The 22,635-nt window shown below is 35.9% G+C and overlaps 1 protein-coding gene across 1 annotated transcript in view; it reads left to right on the plus strand.

Annotated features, from left to right (window-relative positions):
* Positions 1–12,877: 12,877 nt before the first annotated feature.
* Positions 12,878–22,635, plus strand: part of GRAMD1C (GRAM domain containing 1C) — a 105,164-nt gene continuing 95,406 nt past the window's right edge. The window contains exons 1-2 of the mRNA XM_081301647.1: positions 12,878–12,912; positions 16,930–17,079. Of these exons, the coding sequence (XP_081157773.1) occupies positions 12,886–12,912; positions 16,930–17,079 (177 nt within the window). The 5' untranslated portion in view covers positions 12,878–12,885. The remainder of the gene's footprint in view (positions 12,913–16,929; positions 17,080–22,635) is intronic.

Here is a 22,635-nt window from a genome sequence, read left to right on the forward strand (position 1 = left end):
CTGGTATTCATGCCCTGTATAGTTGCCTCTTTCAGTGAATCAGAGCTGACAGTTGATTCCAGTAGAATGTAGCGTGACAGTGTATAACTTCCAATGTTAGGTCATAAAAGGCATTGCAACTTTCACCTTTGTCTTTTGGGTCACATGCTCTACGGAAAGACATTGCCATTCCATGAGGACCCAAGCAGCTTTGTGGAGAAGCCCAAGTGCGGAGGAGCTGTGTCCTCAAACCAATAGCCAATCCCTTGGAAATGGATCCTCCAGCCTCAGTCAGTCCTTCTGATGACTGGAGCCCTGCATGATTGCATTGGGGTGGGGAAATCAGGGAGAGGGACCTCATAAGAGATGGTAAACCAGAACTGCCCACCTGAGCTGTTCCCAAATTCCTGATCCATGGAAACCATGAGAGACAATGAACTCTTGTTCTTAGTCACTAAGGTTTTGGATGAGTTTTCATGCAGTTATAGTAACTAGCATACCATTGGGCCCAAGAAAAAAGTGTTTGTTGTCTTTCTCCTGTCTGTTGCATCTTGACTTTCTCCTGAAACTCATTTTGAAGTTAACATCAAAAAACTGTGTCTCTGACTCCTTCTCGTTATTGAAGTCATTTACCAACTCACAATTCATGTTCCCCTTTTATATGGAAGATTTAAGCTCCTTTCTCGTGGTCACTTTCCTCTATAATACTCTTTTTCTACTTGGTAATTTCAGTAGTTACTAAGATTATACTTTCAATCCCTGGCTAATTTTTAATTCCTTGACATTGGCTTTAATCATCTTAATCATTACCTGGTCAGTCACCTATTCTCATGCTCTGAACATTTTAACTTTAATTTACCCATAATCTCAATTTCAAGCACCATTTCTCTTTCCAACTCATCACGTCTGCCTATTGCCTGCAATCTTTTAACCTCAATTAGATTTTTTTTGTGGTGTGTGCAGTGCTGGAGATCAAACTCAGGGCCTCAAGCATGCTAGGCAAGCACTCTAACACGGAGCCACATCCCAGCCCCTCAACTAGACTTTAAAACTTCTAATCCTAATACATTTCATTGTCCTTCACATTTTTGTAACCTTATTTTGCTTCTTACCCAGGCTGGATTTCAGGGACAGTCATTATTGCTACACACTTGGATTCATATTCCTCTCCCTTGCTCCTCTGAGCTTTAGCATATTCACCTGCTAAAATCAGCCCTAATTAAATTCACCTCTGTGTATTCTGTGCTTGCACTTGTGTAATTGCAAAGAAACCCACACAAGTGGTCAGGCTGGTTTCACTTTATATTTGGGGAGTTCTGATTATAACAACTTTTATTCAAAATAAGGAAACAGAGAAAGTTGATCAAATGTGTTGAACAGAATAATCTTCAAGTGAATCAGAAAAAATGGTTCAAGTGTGTTGAACAAAATAAGGAAAGTTACAAGAATAGTACTAATAATTCATATCTACCCTTTACTCAGATTTTTTATTATTACTATTTCCATGTTTGCTTTATTATTGGTTTTTTTGCACATAATTTTATGAAATATTTGAGACTGCATTATCCTTATGTATATCAGTGTATATTTACTAAAACAAGGACATTTTCTTATCTAACCACAGTATAATTATCAAAAGCAGGGATCCAAGATGATGAGGAGGTCTCGTTCCTTGTCACTCTGTGATCCTGGATTCAAGCAGAGGGAAATATTGTTTCTCTGCGAGGCAGCCATTGCTGCCCACTGATCCCCTGCTGTTTACCCCCCATCCATTGCCACTATTGCCCACAGTCTGCAAGCATAATGCCAACATTTTGAACTCGGGTTGCTAGCTGACTGCCACCTGTGTCTGCCATTTGCAGTGGAGGTCAAGCAGTTGGCAATTGCCTGCTGTTAGCCTGCAGACTGCTAGTGTATTGCCTGCTGCCTGCTGCTGCCTGGAAGGCCATTATTACAGTGCTTGTAGGTTTAGTTACATGTGACAGCCGCTATCTTGGGACAGTGGCCAGGGCCTGCAGGTTTGCCACTGCTACCATCTTGGGTTGCATGCGCCTCAGTCTGGGGATGTATTGTCAGGGTGCCTGCAGGTCTGGTTACATCTGAAGTCTTTCTGCTGGGTGTGTTAATGCCCACCAACTGGCTACCTCTTTGCAGGGTTGCTCCTTTGTGTGAGCACATCCCTGGTGGTCTCTCTGCAAGTAGAAATGGCATTGAGATCCTTGGACTGCAGCAAGGCAGAGCCTGGGGAAGCTGAAGCCCAGGTCCCTTAGATTGCAACTGGGTTTGCGTGTACCAGTCTGGGTCTGACAAGCCTGTGGAAAGCCAGAGACTAAGGGCAGTTCCCCGAAGGGATCACAGGTTGGAGAAACTGGAGAAAACTAGGCTCTCTCCAGCTCAGTGAAGTAGAACAGAAGAGGCTGGGTACCTGAAAAATTTTCAGGAAGCAGGTTTATTGACTGCAGGGTTCAGAGGTGGCTATTGCCTAAGAATCCTTCCTCTGAACCCTGAATATAGAAATTCTTTGAACTTTATACCTGGGGCTGGGAGGTTCATATGACAAGAGTATTTCATTCCATCTTCTAGACAGGAGTTTCGCAAGTGTTTTTCTGCAAACCTGGCATTTATAAACAAAGAAGAAGCTACAAACCAAAATGCAGGTTTGCCACTGCTACCATCTTGGATTTTTGCTGATAGCTGATGTTCTGTGTAAAAAAACCCTCTAATAAGAAGAGGAACTTACATGCCACAAATATGGAGGGGGTTTCTGCTTAATTATGATAAAGGTCTTCTGGGTGGGGGGTCTCTGGCCTACTTCACAGTGAGTTTTGAAATGCACAGGACGGAAGGGGCCAGCTACAATGGGTGGGAAGTCTGGAAGAGAGTATGAGAGATCTTTCTATGGCCTCACCTACCCAACCGGAGCTACCATCAAACACAAACAACTGCACCTATTGGTGGAGAAGGGAAGCTGAAAAAAATTTTGAAAGCTAACGGAAGCAATCATTCAATTTTCCATTGAAATTTCCTTTCCCCCCTGTTTCACATCTCTACCATCTTTGAATCCAAATATTTTTAATACATCAGTTTGTTGAGAAATGGGATGTCTGAATATTATATTACAGTTTTGTTGTATATTCTTATATTTTTACTTTTAAAAAAAATCTGTATATATTTTTTCTCTCACCTATCTGCTTCCCTGGATTCTCTTTCTCACTTCTCTTATACTAACAGCAATCTCTATTAATTTCTCCCTTGCTCTTACTATAAATTTTTACCTCTGTCTTCTCTCTTTCTCCCTTATAAACATCACATCTTTCATTATTTCTGTTCCCTCATTGTCCATCATTTGCAACAGTAAACTGTTTTAGCAAATTTAATGTTTATATTTAGACAATAATTGAACACATCATTTCTGTTTATTGTGATAATACTGTAGACGTCTTAATAGGAACTATTTGGTTTAAAGGTATATACTATTTGCATTGGGTGATGTTAAAAATTGGTCTCTCCTTTTAAAGGTGGTGTATTGGAAGCCTTCAGGGTCACTGTAAGACTACAGAATAGAAACTGTACTGCCACAGATCCATATTGCTAAATGAGAAGACACAAAACATGAAAAAACAAGGGAACAAAGCACCTCAAACAAATAAAGATGTTCCAACAACAGAACCTATAAACAACACAGTATAAGAAATGTCAGAGAAGGAGTTTAGAAGGTGCATCATAAGACTGATCTTCAAAATAAAGTATGGTATCAGAAAATACAGGAATTGAAAGATCACTTCAAGAAGGAGGCAGAAATTATAAAAAGGAATCAAGCAGAAATCCTTGAAATGAAGGAAATAATAAACCATACTAAAAATACAATGGAAAGTATCACCAACAGACTAGAGCACTTAGAAGACTGAATCTCAGGCAATGAAGACAAAATATATACTCTTGAAAATGAAGTCGACCACACAGAGAAGATGATAAAAAACCATGAACAGAACTTCCAAGAAATATGGGATAACATAAAAAGACAAAATTTAATGTTTATTAGAATAGACAAAGGTATAGAGATACAAACCCAAAGAATGCATAATCTTTTCAATGACATATATCAGAAAAATTTCCAAATCTAAAGAACAAAATGGAAAATCAACTACAAGAGGCTTGCAGGATCCCAAGTGTACAAAATTACAGCAGACCCACACCAAAGCACATTATAATGAGAATGACTAACATACAGAATAAGGATAGACTTTTAAAGGCTGTGAGAAAAAAAAATTAAATTACATTTAGGGGGAAACCAATTAGGATTTCAGCTGATTTCTCAATCCAGACCCTCAATGCCAGAAGGTCTTGGAATACAATATATTGAGCTCTAAAAGCAAATGAATGCCAACTGAGAATTACACATGCAGTAAAATTAAGCTTCAGATTTGAAAATGAAATAAAAACCTTCTGTGATAAAAGTTAAAAGAATTCACAACTAGAAAGCCTGAACTACAGAACATTTTCAGCAAAATATTCTATGAGGAGGAAATTGAAAAAATAAAAAATAAAGAGCAGCAAAGGGAGGAATGACACTAAAGGAAAAGTCAATCAAAGGATAAACTAAGCCAAATTAAAAACAAAAAATAAACTAAAATGTTCGGGAATACAAATCATATCGCATTAAATAACCCTGAATGTTAATGGCCTAAACTCATCAATCAAAAGACATAGACTGGCAGATTGGATTTTAAAAAAAGACCCAACAATATGCTATCTTCAAGAGCCTCACAACTAGGAAAAGACATCCACAGACTGAAAGTGAAATGTTGGGGAAAAAACGTATCACTCCCATGGACTGCATAAACAAGCAGAGGTTTCTATCCTCATATCAGACAAAGTGCACTTCAAATTAAAGTTGGTCAGAAAGAATAATGAAGGACATTTCATACTGCTTAAAAGAATCATATATCAACAGGACATAACAATCGTAAATATATATGTCCCAAACAATGGAGCATCTACATACATCAAACAAACCCTTCTCAATTTCAAGATTCAAATAGACCTAAACACAATAATACTGGGTGACTTTAACACACCTCTCTCACCACTAGATAGATCTTCCAAACAAAAACTAGACAAAGCAACTATAGAACTAAATAATATAATCAATAATTTAGACTTAATGGATATATAGAGAGTATTTTGTCCATCATTGAGTGAATATACCGTCTTCTCAGCAGCACATGGATCCTTCTCTAAAATAGACCATACATTATGCCACAAAGCAACTCTCAGTGAATACAAAAAACAGAAATACTACCCTGCATTCTATCATATCAAAATGGAATGAAACTAGAAATCAATGATAAAAAATAAAAAATAGAAGCTACTTCAAAACTTGGAGACTAAATAGTATGCTATTGAATGATGAATGGATAGCAGAAGAAATCAGGGAGGAAATAAAAAAATAGAGGTAAATGAGAACACTGGTACAACATACCAAAATCTGTGAGACAGTATGAAGGCAGTGCTAACAAGAAAATTCATTGCGTTAAGCTCATACATTAAAAGAATAAAAAGTCAATATATAAATGATCTTACATTACGTCTCAAAGCCCTAGAAAAAGAACAAATCAACACCAAAAGCAGCAGAAGACAGGAAATAATTAAAATCAGAGCCAAAATCAATGAAATTTAAACAAAAGAAACAATTTAAAAAATTGACAGAACAAAAAGTTGATTCTTTGAAAAAATAAAATTGATAAACCCTTAGATACACTAATGAAGAGAAAGAGAGAAAATTCAAATTACTAAAATTCAAGATAAAGAAGGAAATATCATGACAGACACTACTGAAATACAGAAGATAATTAGAAACTATTTTGAAAGTTTATACTCGAATAAAATAGAAAATCTTGAAGACATCGACAAATTTCTAGAAACATATTATCTACCCAAACTAAATCAGGAGGACATACATAATTTAAATAGATCAATTTTAAGCAATGAAATAGAAGATGCCATCCAAAGCCTACCAACCAAGAAAAGCCCAGGACCAGATGGATTCTCAGCCGAGTTCTACAAGACCTTCAAAGAAGAATTAGCACCAACATTCCTCAAATTATTTCACGAAATAGAAAAGAAAGTAACCTTTCCACAACTCATTCTATGAGACTAGAATTACCCTGGTAACAAAACTAGACAAAGACACATTAAGGAAAGAAAACTTCAGGCCAATATCCCTGATGAACATAGACACAAAAATCCTCAATAAAATTCTGGTAAATTGCATACTAAAATATATTAAAAAGTAGTGCACCATGATCAAGTGGGGTTCATCCCAGGGATGCAAGGTTGGTTTAATATAAGGAAATCAATAAACATAATACATCACATCAATAGACTTAAAGACCAGAATCATATGATTATCTCAATAGATGCAGAAAAAAAAAATTTGACAAAATATAGCATCTCTTCATGTTTAAAACATGAGGAAAACTAGGGATGGTAGGAACATACCTTTACATTATAAAAGCTATATATGCTAAGCCTAAGGCCAAAATCATTCTAAATGGAGAAAAATTGAAAACATTCCCTCTAAAAACTGGAACAAGACAGGGAAGCACTTTTATTCAACATAGTCCTTGAAATTCTAGCCAGAGTAATCAGATGTAAGAAATTAAAGGGCTATGAATAGGACAAGAAGAAATCAAACTATCCCTATTTGCTGATGACATAAATTCTATATTTAGAAAATCCAAAAAATTCCACCAGAAAACTTTTGACTCATAAATGAATTCATCAAGGTAGCAGGATATAAAATCAATACTCATAAATTAAATGCATTTCTATACATAAGAAATGAATCTACTGCAAGAGAAATTAGGAAAACTACCCCATTTACAATAGCTTAAAAAATACTTGGGAATCAATTTAATAAAAGTGGTGAAAGACATCTACAATGAAAACTACAGAACACTAAAGAAAGAAATTGAAGAAGACCTTAGAAGATGGAAAGATCTCCCATGTTCTTGAGTAGGCAGAATTAATATCGTCAAAATGGCTATACTACCAAAAGCACTGTTCAGATTATTTTTAAGGATCTTTCTATTTTATTAGATACTATTCAGATTTAATGCAATTCCTATTAAGGTTCCAATAACATTCTTCATAGAAATAGAGAAGCTGAAATTCATTTGGAAAAATAAGAGATCCAGAATAGCCAAAGCAATCCTCAGCAAGAAGAATGAAGCAGGAGGCATCACAATACCAGACGTTAAATTGTACAACAGAGCTATAGTAACAAAAATGGCATGGTACTGCCACCAAAACAGACATGAAGACCAATGGTACAGAGTAGAAAACACAGAGACAAACCCACATAAATACAGTTATCTCATACTAGACAAAGGTGCCAAAAACATATACTGGAGAAAAGATAGCCTATTCAACAAATGGTGCTGGGAAAACTGAAAATCCATATGTAGCAAAATGAAATTAAACCTCTATCTCTCACCCCACAAAAAAATTAACTCAAAGTAGATCAAAGATTTAGGCACTAGAACAGAAACTCTGTTCTAACACAGCCCTAATCTCCAGGATATATAAAGAACTCAAAAACTTAACACCAAAAAAAAAAAAAAAAAAAAAAAAAACAAATAACCCAATCAATAAGTTGGCCAAGGAACTAAATAGGCATTTCAGGAAAAGCAAACACGAAAAATATTCATCATTTCTAGCAATTAGAGAAATGCAAATCAAAATTACTCTAAGATTTCATCTCACTTCAGTCAGAATGGCTATTATAAAGAATACAAACAACAATAAGTGTTGGTGAGGATGTGTGGAAAAAGGCACGCTCATACATTTCTGGTGGGACTTCAAAGTGGTACAGTCAATATGGAAAGCAGTATGGAGAATCCTTGGAAAACTGGTAATGGAACCACCATTTGACCCAGCTATCCCACTCCTTGGTTTATACCCAAAGGACTTAAAATTAGCATACTATAATGATGGAGCCACATCAATGTTTATAGTAGCTCAATTCACAATAGCTAAACTATTGATCTAATCTAGATGCCCTTCAACAGATGAATGGATAAAAAAGTGATAATATACACAATAAAATAAGACTCAGCCTTAAAGAAGAATGAAATTATGGTATTTGCAGGTAAATGGATGGAACTAGAGAATATCATGCTAAGTGAAATAAGTTAATCTCCCAAAACCAAAGTCTGAATGTGTTCTCTGATCAGCAGATGCTGATTAATAGTAGGCGGAGGGTAGGGAAGAATGAAGGAACTTTGTATGGTGCAGAGGGGAGTGAGGAGAGGGCTGCAGCTGTAGGGATGGGAAGGACAGTAAAATGAGGCAGACATTATTACCCTATATATATGTATGATTACACTAGTGGTATGACTGCACCATTTACAGCCAGAGGAATGAGAAATTGTGTTCCATTTGTGTACAAAGTGTCAAAATGCATTCTACTGTGATGTATAACTAATTAGAACAAATTAAAAACTTTTTAAAAAATAAAAAAAAGAAAGGGCTGTATTTAAGTAAACTTAAAAACGAAAGAAGAGACAATTAGGACACTGACACATACAGAGGGAAGATCCCACAAAGACAGAGAAGGCAGCCATCTACCAGCCAAGGACAGGGGCCTCAGAGGAAACCAGCCCTGCTCACACCTTGGTCTTGATGTCTAGATTCCAGGACTGTGAGAAAATAAATTTTTGTTATTGAAGCCATCCAGTCTCTGATACTTTGTTATGGCAGCCCCAGTGAACTAAAGACTACTATGGGTGTTTGTGTCCTAGAATCTTGCAGAAACTTGGATATCATTTTCATTCCATAATATTGGGGAAGAAAAATCCTTTTGTAAATAAAAATTAAGGAAACAAAAAAATTTATCAAAACCAGGAAATTAACATTCAATCAACACTATAATCTACGGACTTTATTCAAAGTATGCCAGTTGTCCCAGTAATATTTTTTAGAGGAGAAAGATTGCTTCTGGTTCAGGATCCCATCCAAGATCCCACATTGCAATTAGCTACCATGTTTTTAGTTTCCTTTAATATGGAGCAATACCCAATCTTTATTTGCTTTTCCTGAACTTGATGTTTTGAATAGTTCAAGTGAATTGTTTTGTACAATAACCCTCAATTTGTATTTGTCTGATGTTCCTCATGATTAGATTTAGATTAGGCATTTTTGGTACTCTGTATTTTGGCACCTTATTTTTTGACATTTGACAGTATTTCCTGTGGATCCTTTCATATCAGTACATAGAGTTTCTTCATTCCTTTTGCTCTCTCTTTTCTTTCCTCTTCTGAAACACATTATGTGTATGTTGGTATACTTTATAATGATCAATGTTCAATTTCTTTCATTCTTTTTCAATACCTGCTCCTATGAGTGGATAATCTCAATTGACTTATCTTCAAGTTTTCTGATTCTTTCTTCCACTTACTCAAACCTTTTGGAACTTCTCTAGTAAATTTTTCATTACTGCACTTACCTCCCAGGTTCCTGTCATTTTTTTGTAATTTATATTTCTATTGGTATACTCTATTTATTGATACATTTTATTTGTGGTTCTTCTTTTGGACATGGTTTCTTTTAGTTCTTTGTTAATACATGAAATAGTTGACTAAGAATTTTGCCTATTTAATGTATCTAATGTAGGCCTCATTATGGCCTGTTGCTATTACTTTTTGCCTGCATATGAGCTGTACTTTCTTATTTCTTAGCATACCTTGTAATTTTTTGTTGAAAATTGGACATTTGAGTATTATAAGATGTGTCAACTCTAGAAATCTGATTGTGCCTCTCCCTAGGGTTCACTATTGCTTTTTCTAGTACTTACTGGTTGATCATTTATTGGCTTATATGAATTATTTTAAAAAATTGTGTAAAATACACAAAATATAAAATCTATCACTTTATTGATTTTTAAGTGCACAGTTTGCAGTGTTAAGTACATTCATATTACTATACAATTATTATATCTCTAAAACTTTTTCCTCTTCCCAAACTGAGATTCCTATCCCATTAAACAATAAGACTCCATCCTTATTGTTCTGCTTGGGCCCTTGAAACCCCTATTCTACTTTTTTTCTCTATGATTTTGACTACTCTGGGTTACTCATACAATTTGAACTAATGTTTTTATTGTTTGTCATGTGGGGATACAGGTCACTGTGATGATCACTGCTTAGTAATGAGCAAACCAAAAAAGGAAAAAAGAAAAAGAAAAATCTTCCCATGTTTGCAGATGGGTTCTTGGTTTATTGAGTGTGTTCCCTTCCTGTTCTAGCAGAGCAGAAAGTCAGCTAGATGTGAGGATTTGGGACTCTTATAGGTCTTTTCTGAGCATGCTCCAAACTCTTGGCATGGATGTGGTCTTCTGTGTTCCCAGAAATCTGTGGGAGCTTTTCAAACTCTTATTCCCCCAAATATCTCATTCCCCTACCCTTTCCTTCAAAGCTTTTCAGATTGCTTGCCTTCCTTGTTATCTTTTGCCCCTAGTTCATTTGCCTTCAAATGTTTCCCACCAATGTTGACTCCTTTCCTCAAAGTAGCTGTCGCAATTTCAGGGAACCAAAAGACAGCTCAAAACAAACCACCACAATTCTTTAAGAATAAGGTCTGTACTGCTTCTTTTGAGAATAGGAACCAGGACAAGAAATGGGGCTATTATGGGAGGTGGACATTTAAAACATCACAACGAGAGGCTGGGGTTGTGGCTCAGTGGTACAGTGCTTGCTTAGCATGTGTGAGGCCCTGGGTTCTATTCTCAGCACCACATATAAATAAAATAAAGGTCCATTGACAATTAAAAAATATATTTTTAAATTGTTAATGAACCTTTATTATATTTATATATATTTTATATATATATATATATATTTTATATATATATATATATATATATATATATATATATATATAATGTGTGTGTATATATATATATAATGTCACAACAATCCAGGCACAGTGGTGCATGCCTGTAATCATAGCGAATCTAGAGGCTGAAGCAGGAGGATGGCACTTTCAAAGCCAGCCTCAGCAATTTAATGAGACCCTAAGCAACTTTAGCTGAGATCCTGTCTCAAAATAAAAATGGCTGAGGATGTGTAAAGGTCTGGTGAGCGTTGGAGGAAGAGACCACCATGAGACTGTCTCATGCAACAGCAAAGGGTTTATTAGGGGTCCAGCATGCTGGGGCTCAGAGCTCACTTGAATAGAGCAAAGAGAGAGAGCCCTGAGAACAGCTTAAGCAGAGCTTATATACTTTTCTTGGAGAGGGCAGGGAGGGAAGTTCATTGATGGGTCAGGGCGAGTGGGCGGTTTGCCTGCAAATGAGTGAGGGAGTGCATTCTGCAGTTTGGCAGTTGGGGACAGCACATTCTGGGAACAAGATTAGCAAACAGTTCTCAAGATTTCAACAGTGTTTTGTTAAGCATACAGAAAAACGGAGTGACAAGTACCTATTTTATTAACCTTTCAAGTGGTTAAGTGCCACTGGGTTAAATTCACAGTACCCCCCCACAACAAATTTTTTTTACAAAGCTTTCTTATTGAGCCTTAACTATTTTTTTCTTAATTAAATGTTCCCCTGATCAGTAGCTTTTGGTTGTATTCCAGAATTCCACATAACTTGGTTCTGATGGTTACTTGTTGCTGTTGTGGGGGTACAGACTTTTGGAGTTCTCTGCCATTATTGTTGACATCACTCCCTCTCATTTTATGTTTTTAACTACATAGAATTCCAAATTCCAGTGGACAGAGATATACTAATCAGTTCTCCACTGATGATGAATTGTTTCCAATTTTTACTAATGTAAACTATACTTCAGTGAATAATTTTGCACATTATTTTGCATGTATGCAATGAAATGCATAGGAGAAATCTCAGAAGTGGTATTGCTGCAAAAGTATATGTATTTTGTAATTTTTATAATTATTGCCAAAAGGCTTTATCATTTTACACTCCCATCATGAGAATTCCTGTATCCCCATAGTCTTATCAACAAAATGCTTTATCAAACTTCTGTACTTTTGTCTAACTAGCAAAAAATAGTATTTCAGTGTGGTTTTAATTTCTATTTTATTTTGAGTGAAACTGCAGATATATTTTTATATTTTTTGAAGATACATTTGTGTTTCCTTTTATGTGAATTTTCTGATATGTTTTATCAGTTTTTATAGGACTATAGTTTTTCCATATTGTTTTCTAGTGATCTTACTTTAAATACATGACTGTTGATCTTAATTAAGCATTTATGATGCAGAGCAATTTTTCTATTTCCCTAATACATTTATCAATTCATTTTCCTATGCATTTTTATTTTCTCCTCAAACTTTCAATAGCTTTTCCTCCAGATTATCCTTCATCTTATATTATGTTTCACTGAGAAAAATCAATGGCCTTACCCAGAGGCCACCAGGAACATATCTGTAGTTGAATAACACTGGATTTATTGATTTTGACACAAGGGTGGAAGTACCCGATAGAAAACCATGAGGACATCTCAATGAAAGGGTATTACCGGAACAAGACTTTTCCAGGCAATTAACTTTCTTGCACATTGTAGCAGGGTATGCATTTATGATAGGCACTGAAGTTTGAGGTTGGGAACTAAGGATCATCCTGATTCCTACTAAAGAGTAGCCTCCTGCTTAACAAATCAACCCTCTTCAGGAGTGAGCGAAACGCAGCGGTTCTCAATTGCCACCAGAGGGCGCAAGGCACTCCTGGAGGACCCTCGGTGGTACTTCCAAGGGCCGGCGGGGTCCAGAGCTCAGAGCGCGCGCTAGTGGTGGGTGCCGGGCACGCGCCTGACCGCCCCCTCCCTTAGGGAGGGGGGCTCTCAGGGGCGCGTGCGCGGTTCCGCTGCGGCGGAGGCAGCCGCGATGGAGGACGCTCTGACTGAACGCCAGGTAAGCGGCGTCCGTGGGGCGGGCTCCCAAGCGCCGGCTTTACCCGGCAGTTTTCCTGTCAATGGTTGTTTGAACCGTCTCAGATTATGATAATTAATTCCTTCCTTCCATTTTCTCGGTGCTCTTTGGAGTAATTTGGAAAGTTGTTACCAAGGAAACGGTTTCCTTTGCTTCCTGAGAGCCTTTCCCCTCTGGGCGATGGAGGGACCTGTCTGCTTCTCTGGGGAGGTTGCATGCTTGAATTGGTCCCCAAGTGTACTAGTCCAGATGTCTCAGCCCCAGGCCCCATTGAGTCTGGCTCCACTGTTGTGATTTTGACCTGGTATCACATTTTTCCAGTTTCACCGGCTTCCCTTCACTATCAGCCCTTGATAAAAGGGCTCCCATACTTTAAATCCCTGTCCTGTCCACCAAGTTTTGGTTTAAACTAGTTTTGTCATTTGTTTACTACCTTATTAATTGAAAAACTTGCTTATCAGTCTTCAAGGTGAAAGCCTTTGGTTGGATGGGTGCCTACATTTCTTAACACTATCCTCATCACTTTTACATTGGTTGGGTGTATATATTTTACTTTTAGAAAATTAAAATCAGTGCTAGACCTTTCAGTAGTATTTTAATTTACCAAAGGATAGAGGCACTCAAATAACTGTTGAATGATCAAGTGAATGAATGTTTTATTTCATTTGATTCTCAAAAAATTACTGTGAAATAGAGAAGATAGTTACTCATGAACCTAGTCATTCATTCATTCACTCAACTGTGTTCCAGCCCCACCCTGCCAGTCTCTTGGAAGGCCTCTCAAGATCAAGGAAAGAAGACTGGCTCCACTCTTATCCCTGGTGTTCAGGATAAGAGGGTAAACAACACAGATATAATCCCTGCCTTCAATGAGCTTATTGTCTGATTAGAGAGACTTATAACCTATACAGTAGAGTTGAGGAGACAGACTTAGAATGACTGAGTAACTTTACCATGGACCACATAGCCAAAACTCAAGGGAAGTAGGAATCTGTTTTAGCCACCCTAGAAACCAAAATGGACTCCCCATAAAATTTGATTCAACTGTAGAACTGATGATGCCATATAGAAACCATGAGGGTTGAAGTGGTCTATTACTTATAATAATCGAGGTCTCTGGTGGACCTCTTAAGAGCAAGGAAAGAACACTCGCTCCAGGTTTTTACTGTGATTAGGAAGTGGTGTTTGGTAAGGGTTTCTTGGTAAGGGACAGAGCTTGGTTGGTGTGAATCTCCCTGCTACCCCAAAGGAAAGAGCACTCAGACTTTCTTATTAACACGTCCTGAAGAAGAAGAGGGAGGAGTGAGGCTTTAAAGCTGTCTGCAAGCAAGCCTAAGGATATTGAATCATCGAATCCTTATTACAGTTCACCCCTGATGTTTTAGAAATGATTGAAATGTACCATTTTTCATTTAATTAAATTTGAACTCTTGTAAGAAAGCCATTGTGGCTCTTTATGGGGCCTGCTGCCTGAAACCAGTGAGAAAAGTGAAAGTTCCATAAAAAGCATTGTTCAAGATTCCATTTTGAGAAAGAAAATGAGTGTCTTGATCGTTATTGGTAATGTCTAGAACTCTGAAGGGATAAGGAGTGTCTTGGTGGGAGGCCTTGTGTTATGGATTTATTTTATGCAGATATGTGTGTGACCTTGATTTATATTTTGGATATAAACCCTTAAAGCAAGGGTTTCAAGAGTTCTTTCCCCAAAGGGTGCAACTCTCAGGTAATGACCCTATAATCTGTAAAAATGTAGAGATGTAGTCAATTGTTGCCCAGAGTATTCAGTATTAAGATGACTTACAGAAGTTAAGCCAGTTGTACTTTCTCAGGGACATTGTAGTTAAGGGATGAGAAGCAAAAGTTCACCATAAAATTCCATCACACATTATGGTGATGCTTAATATTGTCCGTAAAGTGTATAAACTCCCATTGCCCTTCACTATTTGAACCCAAGTTGCTCCTTAGGTAGACAAAGGATCCAGGAGAGGGGTTACCTCTTTCAGTACGCTGACATCCATGTAGTCAGTGAGGACAGGGGAGGTCATGCCCTGCTTCAGTAGATTTGCCAGAAGGCCCATATTTGGCTCAATTAAGACCTTGCCTGTAAAGTTTGCAAATGGTGACAAAACTCTGGGAGCACATCAACAGTCCTTCTGGGTGAAGGTAAACTGACAGGTCATTGAAAGAGGTGTGGAACAGAACATATTAGCCAAGTCTATAAGAGCAAAATATTTACTACTTGTAATTTTAATAGCGCAGTATAGGGCTGTAGCATCAAGGATGCAGTAACCAACTGTGAGGCATCATTCCTTCTTTGCAAGTTGAATAAACCAAATAAGACTGCTAAGTTGAAAAGTGGTGGGGATAATCACTCTTACTAATTAAGTCTTAGTTTCAAACCTTGAGAGCCCTGTTTTATTTTATACTGGGTTACATTAACTAGGGGAATGGTAGTACATAGGGGTACTGCTCTTTTTTTTTTAACCATTTTTTATTCTTACCAGCAATGCACAAGATTGCAAGTTTTCTTTTTCTTTTTCAGTTGTTGGTTAACCTTTATTTTATTTGTTTATATGTAGTGCTGAGAATTGAACCCAGTGCCTCACACATATTAGGCAAGTGCTCCACCACTGAGCCACAACTCCAGCCCAGGGTCCTGCTCTTTTAAAAGGCATTTTGTAAGCTCCAAAGACTTTATTTTAATTTATTATACATTGGGTCATAGTGTCCGTGATATTTTAGGGTAATGTATGTTATAACCATGAACAATTTCACAGCAAGACATAGCTCTCATGGTGAAGGTAAAAAATGCCTTACAACCTTTGCTGTCTATGTTGAATAACTCCCCTAAGATTACAAGTGAAATTTTGTTTAAATTTAGTGGGACCTCAAGGTATAACTCTAATTTGAGTCCCAGTATTGGTTAAAGCCAACTGATGCATTTCAGTGGAAATTGAAGTTAATTCAGAACCTGTGTTGTAGAGGCACAAAGTTAATCTTTTGTTATATAAATTATTTTAATAAATATTGTATTTCTAATTAGGTCAAATTATGGATTTGTTTCAGATTTGTTTGTTTCCTCTATGTGTCTAGGTTTCTCTCTTTCTCCTTCTCTTTCTGGTGGTTACTGAATAAATTTCCTGTGAAGTAGGTCCTCTCTATCCTTTTATGTTTTCAGATTTCTTCCTTCAGACCCGTTCATGTCAGTTTCACTGGGGATAGGGACTTCTTGCAAGTCTATGGTTACTTCACAGGGTTTGAGAACTCTGAGCTGTTGGCAGCAGCAGTAGTAGGAGAGATATTTAAGGGTCCTGGTAAGTCACGTGTTCTCATAATGGTTACTGCACACCTTCTCTTTCCTTTTATTTATTTATTTATTTATTAATTTTGACAGCTCTTTAATGAGCAACTACCAGTGGTCCCTTATCTTGCACAAAGTATAATCATTGCTCTGAGCATTCTATAGATTAGGGACCACTGCCTGGTTGAAACATGATTCATTAATTTTTTAACTCTGTTGTTTGTATAAATAAGGGCTTATTTATTATTTTCTCTTCCAATGGACAGTGAGGTTTCAACTTCAGTGTTAATAAACATCTTGTATTGCATGTACATATTAAATTGGAGTGTTGTAGTGTATGCCTATCTTAGACTCTACTGGGTATTGCAGATTGTTCTCCAAAGTGGTTGTACCAGCTGATACTCCCACTGAATTGTAGTTTTTCTCTTTGTTGTTCCAAGAAACTGTAAACCCTGGAGGCAAAGGTCTTTGTTTTATTCATCTTTATATCCCTTGTGCCAACCAAACTACTAACAAATAGTAATAGTTGGAAGATTGTTGAATGTATAAATGATGAACTATAGAAGCAAATATATTAATTTCTATCTTATGAAAGTTTAAATATTTTTCTTTAAACAATAACTTGTTTTGAACATTAATTATTTTTAAAATGGACATTTCTCAATAAGTAATTAAAATTATTTGATATTTGTTTCCAGGAAACAAATGAAGGGGATTCAAGCCTTGCCACCGAGTTACAGGAAGAGACAGAGGAGAATCCTAGTCCAGCTGTGGATGAGAATAATATAGTGTCAACTAAAAAACAGGGACCAAATTTACATAACTGGAGTGGTGACTGGAGCTTTTGGGTAATATTTTTATTTTTTACATTTTCATTTCAACCTTGAATGCAAATTTTCTTTGACTCTACAACAGTTCATATAATATTTATAATATTTTCTTATTAGCTCCTAGACTTTAGACATTCTGATTTTAGACTGGAGTCCCAAAGACATTTCTGACTATGCCGTCCTTTTACCACTAGAATGCACTGTTGTTTGGTTTGATGGAATAGAATAGTCTGCTTTAATTTCCTTGTGAGAAAACTGCAACACAGAAATAAATTCCACTTACATTGTCGTAAACTATACTGGCAAGAAACTAACATTATATAAGCCATATTTCTAAGCATTATGGGAAAACCAGCTATTTTAATATAATTTTTATTTAAAGAATTAGTTCCTGTGCTTAAAAGGAAGTTTAATAATGTTCAGCCTGTAATGTGTAATAACTATAAGATGCATTTTAAAGTTGGGCGTTTTAAATTTTATTTATGGTGTATTTACTTGGTTGTATAACCTCTATATGCTTTAAGTTTTCCATTTTGTGGGGTAGGCACATTGAGATCTTAATGTCTTTTTATAAGAATGTTTCTGTTCATCTATGAATGCTAGCATTTATTATGTTAAAAGTCTCCTTCTACATCTAGCAATTCTTATGAGACTTATGAAACATTTGATGGAACCTAGTATAACACAACTATAAGCGAAATTTGTATAAGATCATAAGGCATATGTAGTTCTAATGTTAGAACATTAGAAAGCTGACTTCTTGAAGATTAGGAATACTTGAAAGTAAATTTTCTTATAATTTTACAGCATCATTCTCTTCATAATTAGCAATTCAGTTCATGGGAATATTATTGAATCTTAATATGATTAACAAGTTCTGACTTCTAATTAAGAAATTTAAAGTGATAAGTTTTTTTTTTTTAACTACAACCTAAGGAAAAATTCAATTACTAAAAAATATACCAGAAAAAAAAAACCCAAAACACATCCTAAAAATCATGTCATCTATATTGACCATATTATTGTTGGTCACATTTAGAGAAGGTTGATGACTACTGTTGTGTTTTGATTCTTCTGCTCTATGATTTTTATAGCTTATGTTGTGGACTGGGGAGTCTTCATAGCTCTAAGGGCTATCTACAGAGCTAAGTAGTTACTATGGTTACTCTTGGCAGACTTAAAGCAAGAAAAAGGATAACATAAGAAAAGTAAAAAGCAAGGGAATTAGAGCATTTAGAAATAGAAAGAGAAAAAAGAAATATGCACTGGATCCTTGCTACTCATACTATAGTATATGGGGCTAGGAGACTGGGTTATCACCTGTCACTTCATTAGAAATGAAGAATCTTGGGCCCGCCTTAAGACCTACTATATCAAAATCTTTGTTTTTCACAGAATTAACCAGATGATTCAAGTGCTTCTTAAGCTCAGGTCAGGCCCCTAAGGTGATTGCAGACCCTTTATTTTGATAAATGTTTATATGAATTCACATAAATCAGATTTAAAGACAAATACAGCATTTCAGAATTTTTATAGGCTTTCCAGAGGTCACTTACCCAGAAACCATAACTATCAAGAATTTAGAGGCTGTGCTTGGATGAAGCTCAGTGGTAAAGCGCTTGCCTCACATTCACAAAGCCTGGGGTTCTATCCCTAGTCCCCAGTTCTAAAAAAGAAAAGAAAAAAAAAAGAACTCAGAGACAAACATAAACAAAAAAGACCCTGCATCGATAAATTAGTTCGTGCTGACATAACTGGTAATAGGAGACCTCCTCAAATCTTGATTTGGAGTTTCTATAAAATATTTTGCCATATTTAAAAAAATATAGTTCAAATAAGTCAAAGCCAGATGTGGGTGCACACCTATAATCCCAGCAACTCAGGAAGCAGAAGCAGAAGGATCTCAAGTTCAAAGACAGCCTCAGCAATTTAGCAAGACCCATCTCAAAATTTAAAAAAAAAAACCTGGGGATATACCTCAGTGATAGAATATCCCTGGGTTCAATCTCCTATACCAAAAATTAGTTTCAATAAATTGAATAGAATATCAAAGATAGGATAATTACTGGATAATAACACATGCACAGTACCAAGAAATAACAGCAAAAGCTCAAAAAGTATTGTAACCTGAGCTCTTTAAGTGGAGGCCAAAGATCTATGTAGCTAACATGATTCAGGGATGGTAATTTCAATAGTGTGCGAGCATCATAAAGCCTACTTTCTAAACACCTGGATAGTGTGACTGTATTATAACTGGTAAAAATGACGTTTAAGAAGTTTGGAAAATAAATAATAATTTTTTTTCCTCTGCCATTTTTAAACCCATCTGCTTCTACCACTGTCTCTACTGTGTTGCTATTTTCTTTTCTTCATTCTTCTAGCAATGAAGTAGGAATTTAATGAATATAATAAAATGGCAGAGTTCACAGAAGAATCCAAAATTAATATAGAGTAGCATAAAGGAAAATATTTATGAAACATATGACCTGGTATTTAAACAAAGATCAAGAATGGCAGAGCTGCTGTACTTGAACATACAAGGAATTTGTAGTTGTACCTTTTACACTTATGAAGGTTATTCATTCATTCTTCCTCCCTTCCTCCCTTCCTCCCACCCTTCCTTCCTTCCTTTTTTCCTTCCTTTCTTCCTTTCTTCCTTTCTTCCTTTCCTCCTTTCTTCTTTCCTTTCCTCCTTTCCTCCCTTCCTCCCTTCCTCCCTTCCTCCCTTTCTTTCTCTTTCTCTTTCTTTCTTTCTCTCTTTCTCTCTTTCTTTCTCCCTCCCTCCCTCCCTCCCTCCCCCTCTTCCTTCCTTCCTTCCTTCCTTCCTTCCTTCCTTCCTTCCTTCCTTCCTTCCTTCCTTCCTTTCTTTCTTTCTTTCTTTCTTCTTTCCCAAGCCAGTGCCTTATGGAAAAACAAAAACAAACAAACAAAAGAACCAAAAACACACACAAAACCCACCACAACAGCTGTACTTTTTACAGGAATGGATTGAGAGGAGAAAAAAAAAAATCCAAAAGAGGGCAGAGAAAGGTAGACTAAAAAATAAATATAAATGTAAGCTGTTTTGTACAGATGTAAGCTGTTTTGTTAATTGTTTCATAATTACAACAAACTAGTACAAAGACTGCCCTGCTGGACATGGTGAGGCACAACTACAATCCCAGCAACTCAGGAGGCTGAGGCAGGAGAATAGTAAGTTCAAAGCTAGCCTCAGCAATTTAGCATGGTTCTGGGCAATTTGGTGGGACCCTGTCTCAAAATAAAAATAAAATATCCCCATTACCAAAAAAAAAAAAAAAGAAGAAGAAGAAGAAGATTGAGATGTTCCCTCTGCCACACTGAAGATTTCAGTCTCTCCCATTTGGAATTGAGTTTGCAGTCCTTTCTTTGAATGGGTCACTGGGTGATTGGCATAGTCCAGGGTTTTAAGCAGATTTAAACAGCAGAATGGCCACTGGACCCAGGCAGAAGTAGATGAGTGTTTGATTTCACGTACAACATAAACTACTGATATTCCTTCCCAAAATGCAATGCTGAAGGGGTTGTATTTCTTGCTAAACTTTTTTTTTTTTATGTTATATTTCTCTAGTGCCTCTATAACACACACCCCCAAGTCCTGTTGCATCTCCTTTGACATGTCTACATTTGTGATCACTGCTTTTCAGTTGCACAAGGTTACCTTGGTGTAAGGGCTGGTTGACTGCAGCGGTCTCAAGAGGGAGGTGCTGGCATCCCTCAGGCCCAGAGGAGCTACCATTGTTACCAATGTTATGGCACATCTCTAGGAAGGTTTCTACTAAAATAATCAAATAACTTTTTAAGGTTTTGGTATTTAAGAAGCTAAGCTCCAGGGAGCTGGAAAATTCAATAATGTAGAAAAACTCCTAAAGTCTGACTTGACAAAACCAGTAGTTCCACAGTAGTGAGTTCAGAGAGCAGCATGATATGATTGAGCAAATGGGAGGCTGGAAATAAAACATATGAAATAGTGTCTTCTTTGCCTGGCTGATTTTACTGTGTAGTGATCTTGAATGTTGTATAACCTGACTGTAGTTACATCACCTATAAATTAGAGATTGCGTCACAGTATGACAACATTGGTATGTCTTGTGTCATCTCATGCATTTAACAGATTGACTAAGAAGTATCCTTCTGAACAGTAAGTCTTTAAAGGAGTGTGATAAAATCTCCATAGTAATTGATAGTGGGATCAATAGCTTCAGATTTTCTATTTCAATCCTTTTTTAATAAATATAGGAATATTGTCACACATCTTTTATTTTTACTTGGAAGTTAAAATATTTAACCCTAGAATGTATGAGAAGAATTTTATTATTAACTTTTAAACTTTCATGAAACAACAGAAAATTATTTGAAATGTATGAATGAAATTTACAATAATGGCAAATAAGTATTTGTCAAAAAACCTTTGCCTTTTAGCTGTTAGTAAAAATACATCATGAAAGGAATAAACCTCAAAACTAAAAATCCACCCCTCCTTAAATAATTGTATATTCCAGGTAGATTAAGGTCCCCGAGGAAAAACAAGCAGATCTGCATTAGGAGCATTTATATAGGGTACAATTTCTCTTAGTGATATAGCATTATCAACTATTGAGAGTAGAAAAAAGCCTTTGAGATTTTCTGTTGTGTGTATTTAGAAGATGACATACTTAGTTGGAAATTTTGATAGAAATAATAGTGCTTTGGATAAAATTATTTATTATAAGCATTACTTTCTACTTTGGCATTAAGTTCCCCCTTTAAAAATTTCATCATTTGTATATCTTTATTTCCTTAGTAGCTGATTTAACTGATTACTTTAAAAAGTGGAAAAATTTATGGTTTCCTGAATTGTGTAACTAATGTTAAATTTGTTTAGGCATCCATGTTTTTATTTGAAAAATATGTATTTTAAAATATTCAAATATATACATAGAATAAAGAATATTTGAATCTCAGATTCCTCATATCTTTGATTTAAGAAGCAAAATAGAAGAAAAAATATGGAGTAGGAAAAGTTTAAAGGGAGTTAGGATTGAAATCATCATTTCTTTTATTTTTTGTTCAAAATATTTTAAAGAATAGAAAAATCTAGATTTTTAAATATTATTTGTATATATATAAAAGTAATAATTAGCCAAAATTTATGTTTTAATAGAATATATTTAGAGTTAGCTTTTCTTTTTATTTATTTATTTATTTATTTATTTATTATTGGTTGTTCAAAACATTACAAAGCTCTTGACATATCATATTTCATACATTTGATTCAAGTGGGTTATGAACTCCCATTTTTACCCCGTATACAGATTGCAGAATCACTTCGGTTACACATCCATGTAGAGTTTAGCTTTTCTAGAATGTTATCAATTGTATAAGAAAACCGAAATCTTGATTATGTATTTATCATTGACTTATAGAATAATCATAGTCACATTATTCACAGGTAAGTTTTTCTATTTATAAGTGTTAAAACTTTCCACAAACCTGATTTATAGGTACATTGTAGGATTAATTAATGTTGTGCTGTTAAATAATAAAAAAACCCAGAGGATTAATTAGTGTGTTTGC

Source organism: Spermophilus citellus (genome assembly GCF_964194105.1).
Source record: "Spermophilus citellus genome assembly, chromosome: 7".
Taxonomy (NCBI): domain Eukaryota; kingdom Metazoa; phylum Chordata; class Mammalia; order Rodentia; family Sciuridae; genus Spermophilus; species Spermophilus citellus.